The sequence below is a fragment of the Babylonia areolata genome, chromosome 8 (assembly GCF_041734735.1).
Source record: "Babylonia areolata isolate BAREFJ2019XMU chromosome 8, ASM4173473v1, whole genome shotgun sequence".
NCBI lineage: Eukaryota > Metazoa > Mollusca > Gastropoda > Neogastropoda > Buccinidae > Babylonia > Babylonia areolata.
In genome coordinates this window covers 34,020,100-34,026,970 of record NC_134883.1, presented here as the reverse complement: position 1 = coordinate 34,026,970, position 6,871 = coordinate 34,020,100, and the positions used below count along the sequence as shown (strand labels likewise).

Genomic DNA, 6,871 nt, shown 5'->3' with positions numbered 1-6,871 from the left:
CAATGTAGACATTTTACGTCTGTTCACTAAGAGTGATACTAGATGCTTTAATGGCTAGCTAATGTATGCATTTAACGTCTGTTCACTAAGAGTGGTACTAGATGATGTAATAGCTAGCTAATGTATACATTTTACGTCTGTTCACTAAGAGTGATACTAGGCTAGCTAATGTAGACATTTAACGTCTATTCACTAAGAGTGATGCTAGTCATTCGGATGAGACGATAAACTGAGGTCCCGTGTGCAGCATGCACTTAGCGCACGTAAAAGAACCCACGGCAACAAAAGGGTTGTTCCTGGCAAAATTCTGTAGAAAAATCCACTTCGATAGGAAAAACAAATAACACTGCACGCAGGAAAAAATACAAAAGGATGGGTGGCACTGTAGTATAGCGACGCGCTCTCCCTGGGGACAGCAGCCCGAATTTCACACAGAGAAATCTGTTGTGATAAAAAGAAATACAAATACAAATAAAATACAAATACTAGATGATTTAATGGATGGCTAATGTATACATTTCACGTCTGTTCACTAAGAGTGATACTAGATGATTTAATGGCTGGCTAATGCACAAAATGACTGAGTGGTTGTCGTATTCTTCATTTGCATCATCAAAAACATTTTGCCCTTAAAAAAAGAGACCAGACTAATTGCCCCTGCATCTCTTTCCTTCCATATAAGAGGACCGAAATGAATGCCACACACTGAACTTGTATTCATCGTTCAATTGGAATAATCCTGTAATATACATTGCTGGCAAGCAATGCAGCACACATCCTAAGCAAATGACTAAGCAGCAAACTAGCCAAACGGCCAGCCAACCAACCCACCGACAAAGCCATAAACCACATAAATCCTTTCATCAAGCATTAACAAACTGAGGAAATTGCATCGGCTTTCGCTGCTGCCAGACCGACCATAGCTGAACAAGATGGAGCAGAGGGGATGAGAAAAATCGATTGAGAGAGTGATGGAATTTCTGGTAACCTCTTTACAGCTTATATATGGTCCAGATAGGGTTTCATGCGAAACGCAAGGTTCCCACAATGCTTTCTTTTCTTTCTCTCTTTATCTGTCTATTTCGTTGTTGTTTTATTGTTGTTGTTGTTTTTTTCTTGTCCCATTTTGTTTTGCCTTCTTTCTAACTCATTCATTCCTGTTTTTTCCCCCCTTCCCTTCTTTTTTTTTCTCTCTAATGCCAGACTTTGATTACAATAGGTTACGTATTCACCTCTATTTCAATACTATCTGTATTTGTATGTCAGTGTTTTGACAACATTTCAATTAAGTTGAAATTTCGATCCTTTTTTTCTTGAAAAGCAGGCTTCTAAAAGTAAATTTATCAAAATCAAACGATGCTTTTCTGTATAAACATGTGTCTGAAAAAGTCTGTTTGATATATATATGAGCACAAGGTATGTACATGGTCACGTGTTGATAAAGATCACAAAGCTTTTTAAGGCAAAGAAATGATTCCTCTCATAATTTTACGTCTAATAATTATCATTGCTAGTTACTCAAACGCCAATTTTGGAAAAAAAGATATGATTTTCGTATGGTTTGGCCAGCTTTTCCACGTCTATTTTAGGAAGACAATAGGAAAACGGTAATGGAAACGAGGAGTAAAGAAAGAGAAAATGGTCTTTGTCTTTCTTTCCTTCTTTCTTTTTTCTGTCTTTTTCTGTTTTATCCTGTCTTCCATTTCTTTTTGTTTTACTGGTTTAGTTTTTCATCTTTATTCTATGTCCTCGATTGTTTTTTTTTTCTTCACGGCAAAATCTTTCACAAAATTTGGTTTGTTGCTTTGAGGTCATTCTTGCCACTTGGGATTTCTTAAATAACATCAGCGTTGAACTTGATTTACATTGGATGACATTGAATACGCTGCATTCAACTGCGGTGCAGGATAGTGTTGTTTGGCATAGTGTTGCTTCGTACTGAGTTGTCTTGGGTTGCTTTGCAGTGTGTTGCGTTGGGTTTTATTGTATTGCATTTTGCATATTTCAGAAACGTTGTTTGTACTTTTGAAGATAGAAATTATGGTGTAGTTTCTTTCTTTTTTTTTTCTTTCCTCGCTGCATTTGTGGATTACAACGCTCATGTTCACTCGCATGTACGAGTTGGGAATTTACATCTTGACCTCACTGTTAAGGCAAGCATACTCCGTTTTCGAGGTGCTTATTGTGTAGTAAATATTGTGGTTTCATCCTTTAGTTTGTGTGCAACTGTCACACTTTGAACGTGACAGAATATCGAATCATCTCCCTTTTCCAATAGCCCTTACCCCAGACTTCTGATTTAGCAAGGACAACAAGCAAAAAACTGGAAGCGAAATTAGGCGAGAAGACCCATTTGAAGGTACTCTCTCTCTTTCTGTGTGTGTGTGTGTGTGTGTGTGTGTGTGTGTGTGTGTGTGTGTGTGTGTATGAGTGTGAGAGAGAGAGAGAGAGAGAGAGAGAGAGAGAGAGAGAGAATCATCTGCTTAAGCTGATTGTCTGTCACTGATTCTGTTTCTGATCGGCTCTCTATCTCTCTGTGTCTTTCTGTCTCAGTCTCTCATTGCTCCCCCCCCCCCCTCCCCACCCACACACCCCGCCCCCCCCCCCTTCTTTGTCTTTCTGTCTTTGACTCTGTCTTTGTCACACACACACACACAGATGTATTCGATTCACTCGGACGATGGATCTTGATGTACTTCTATTGTCCTGAGTTGAAAATGGTCTCACGGCTGCTCAAATATATCGAGAATGAATTGCTGCTGTTAAACCAATTGTCGTTGATTATAATTAAAACCATGTTTTTTCGGTAAAACGAACAATGTATTCCAGTTTTGTCGGCAGCACTTACTAGCTGAACACAGAAAAGGTTATCATGAATAGGAAATTTTCACAGTAACTGTCATTGGCAAACAAAGCGATAGAGTTAAGTTCACATTCCAATTCCTATCCTACAGTCTGACCACAAAGTTGGCAAGACATTCAAGAACCCTCATCTGATGGCCTTCAAACGAGACCGTAACCTGGGCGATCATCTGGTTAGGTCGTCATTCCGACCCACAGTCCCCCAGAACCTCCGCTCCCTGGGCAACAGCTGCTGTGACGGACCTGGCTACTTAACTTTCACCCGGAAAAATGTTGTGTCCTGAAACTAGGACACTCAGAGATCGACCAGACCTACTTCATGAAGAGCAAGGACCCAAGCAACAACAGGCATGTCCTGACAACCACCAAAGCGGAGAAAGATCTTGGGGTAGTAGTGGACAGCCAACTGACCTTCAAGGACCATGTGTCACAGACAACATCTAAGGCCAACAAAATCCTGGGCGTTATACGGCGATCCTTTGACCATCTCACTGAGCATACCTTCATCCAACTTTACAAAGCACTCGTGAGACCGGTCTTGGAGTATGGCCACTCAGTCTGGCAACCATCCCAGAAAAACCTCCAACGAGAGATAGAAGACGTTCAACGCAGAGCCACAAAACTGAAGGACAAACCAAACCCAGAACGCCTGTCAACCCTCAAGCTGCCAAGCCTGGAACACGGCAGACGCAGGGGAGACATGATTGACCTCTACAAGTACATCACTGGCATCCATGACACAAGCCGACCCAACTTCGAGCTGCACGACAGATGCAACACCAGAGGCCACAGCAAGAAGTTAGTAAAGCACAGATCTCGCCTTGACGTTCGGAGTTCATTCTTTTCCGAAAGAGTGGTGTTAGTTTGAAACAGCCAGTCAGTAGTGTCCGCACCCAGCTTGAACGCGTTCAAAAACAGACTTGACGCCCATTGGGCCAACCACCCAGCACTGTACAACCCAGACTGCTATCAACAGACCTTGTAAGTGCAAGCAGCTGTGAATATGGCCAACATACCGACCGGTGAACTGACCTGCAACCACAGGTCTCAAACAACCGACAACATCAAGTATCAAGTATCAAGTATCAAAACAACCACACTCACCTTAAAGGGGCCCTCAGGACGCCAGTTCACCATGAGGAGCAGTTTCACCTGCCAAACCAGGGATTTGGTTTTTGTGGTCCACTGCAGCCTGTGCGGTCGTATCTACGTAGGCGAGACATACCGCACAATGGAAGAACGCAGCAAAGAGCACAGGGACAGCATCCTCCAGAAAAAGCAAACCCATGTGGCTACACACTTCAACACTGATCCCCACAGCATAACCCACTTCTCCATATCAGTGGTCTGGCGCAACAGCACTGGTGACTCCTTAAAGAGAAAGAACAGGGAGAAACAGATTATCCACCATCTGGGTACTACAGCACCATATGGCCTCAACATCAAGAACTAAACCAAATCACAGCTTCCCTCGTCCCCACCCTGCCCATTTCCCCCTTCCCTCCCCTCCCCCTCTTTTTCCTCTTCCCCTGCCCCCCTTTCCTCTCACTGTCTAGATTCTCTCTCACTTCCTTCACCCATCCACCTTTTTCCAACCAGCAGTGAACTGTTCTCAAGACAAGTGAATTTTATTCAACAGCCAGAAAACAGCACTTGTGACTGCTGCTATCTTCAGTTGCTTTGAAGACTCTACCAGCTGAAGTACTCAACATCTCCTCTTCCAAGTGGGTTCATAATTTTCCTCTTGTTTTTGTTTTTTTTTTTTTTGTATCATGTTTTGAAAGAACCCGGGCAGTCAAACCCTTTTTTTTATACCCTTCACATTCCAATGTTTTACTGGCATCTGTCATAGCGAAATGATCTCCACTGTTTCTGAAATGTCCCAGCACACCAGATGTGTTGGAGGACTTGCATATCAAGGATCCTTTTCAACAGGCTGACATAATGAGGTCTCTCAGCCAATGTGTTCTGACTGGATGATTTCTGATGAAGGGGAAGAAACCGCATCTAGATCATCACGGCCTTATCAAGTCACTGGGGTGAAGATGGCAGAGCTAATCCAATCTGGTCTTTGCATGGCATAAAGGCAATATTTCTGGCTGAGGGTTACCTTGTTGTCACTTGTTGCACTTTCTGTTGTCTGGATTGTCGTGAGTTTACAGCTGATCATGGACCTTGTGTGATTTGAACAGGTCTGCCATTTGTTCAGAACGATATGCACACTGTTGTCTGGAAGGACCCGTGGAAATGCAGTCAGCGTGTGTATCTCTGAAAGAGGTCTGGTTGTGAGACAGTGGGTTGAAGTGGACAGGCAATGACTGGATGGCGTTTCAGCTGCCTTGATGGGTCACGGATTGCTCAGAGAGATTAATTTGTAGGAGCACTCTGTCTCTATGACCCCCCTCTCTCTCTCTTTCCCACTGTTCCTTCCTTTTTTCCCCCACCATCTCTTTCTTTCTCACCACCACCCCTCCCTCTCTCTCGCTCGGTCGCTCGCTCTCTCTCTCACTCTCCCCCCTCTCTTCAGGTTAATAGTTTTATCAAAGGCATCTTCGTTATCGATGGTATTAGATGGATTAACAAAACAATTACGCACTGCATCCACGCAGCATCCACATATGCAATATGAAATCAATAATCCATGTTTCCTTACTTCCTGCATGGATATTTATATAGTTGTCTGTGTCAGTATCGGTGAGTATATACGGAAAGCATCTTTCCATCCATCACAGCCTTGTGAGGACCCTCACAGTTGGCTATGCCATAAAAACAACATGGCTGAATCATGAGTATCACCCACCCACCCCTGCCTCCCCCTCCCAGCCTCCCTCCCATTTCAAAGGCCAAGATCAAAGGGCCTCCACTCGTGCACTTTTAACCTGTCGAGATCCAGACCAAAAAGAGAGTTTCCCCAACAACGTCAGTGTCTGACTGATCGAAATGTCTGCACGTGAAACCGTAACCTGGCTGTGTGGTGTCAGACGTGCAGACAGTGTAGTGAGGAGTGTCTTGACCTTTCCTGGGCCTTTCACCACCAGGCAGAAAAGAAAGAAAAAAAAAGAGAAAAAAAAAGAAAGAAAACAGTGAGGGTGCAGTTGAGTGGATGGAAGGCTGGTTCGTTGGGTTGTGCTGTTTTGAACTCTTCATGTCTGCGTTTGTTCATGTGTTAGCATCCATTCTTTCTCAATCTCTCTCTGTCTCTCTTTTTATTCAATGATAGTAAGAATGATAATGATGATAATAACAATGATAATATCAATGGTATGTATGATGATGGTAATAGGAACAACAACAATAACAATAATAATATTTATAATAGCAACAATAATTATAATAATGGTGGTAGTAGTTGTGGTTACCCTTTGCATCTGAAGAAGAATTTGTTCACTCCTGCAATTCTTCGATGGACTAAAACAGTGAGTTTGGAACTCCAAATGTGCATCTGATGTGTTTGGGATCTGGAAGTGGGTCGTTATGATCAGTGATGGTGTTATGTTGAGCCCTTGTCCTCTTGCTAGGGATACGGGTTTGAACCCAGGGCCTCCTCAAAGTTGGCGGTGGCTTGATGGACGATAGCTCGTCAACGCTGTTGATCCCCAGCATATACCCGCCCCATGTTCCAATGGTATGATCTTGCAACCACTATGGTTTCAAGAATCATAATGATGATGATATCACCCATGAACACGATGATGAATATAGCAATAATGCTCATGCTGTTGATAATGATTTAAAAAACAACAACAAAAAACAACAGTATAAACAAACCTAAACAGATGTATTGCAGAGGGTGTTGGTTCCCCCAAACCAGATCTTTCTCCTTTTTTGATGGGTCGTCGTGTCCCATGAGGATGGGTCTCTCAGTCTCGTTTGGTGTGGACTCGTACATGGCTATGTACAGAGTGCTAGTCAGGTCTTGCATGGTCGTCCGTAGTAGGGGGGCAGGGAAACTGTCCGGGCTCTTTGGGTGCTGCTACTGCTGTCGTTCTTCTGCCACGGGCCTCTGTGA

The 6,871-nt window shown here is 43.3% G+C and overlaps 1 protein-coding gene across 1 annotated transcript; it reads left to right on the top strand.

Moving 5' to 3' along the window:
- Window positions 1–3,181: 3,181 nt before the first annotated feature.
- Window positions 3,182–6,428, top strand: LOC143285278 (uncharacterized). The gene is made up of 3 exons (XM_076592536.1): window positions 3,182–3,660; window positions 4,054–4,150; window positions 6,381–6,428. The coding sequence occupies exons 1-3, from the start codon at window positions 3,182–3,184 to the stop codon at window positions 6,426–6,428; spliced, it is 624 nt and encodes a 207-aa protein (XP_076448651.1).
- Window positions 6,429–6,871: the final 443 nt, after the last annotated feature.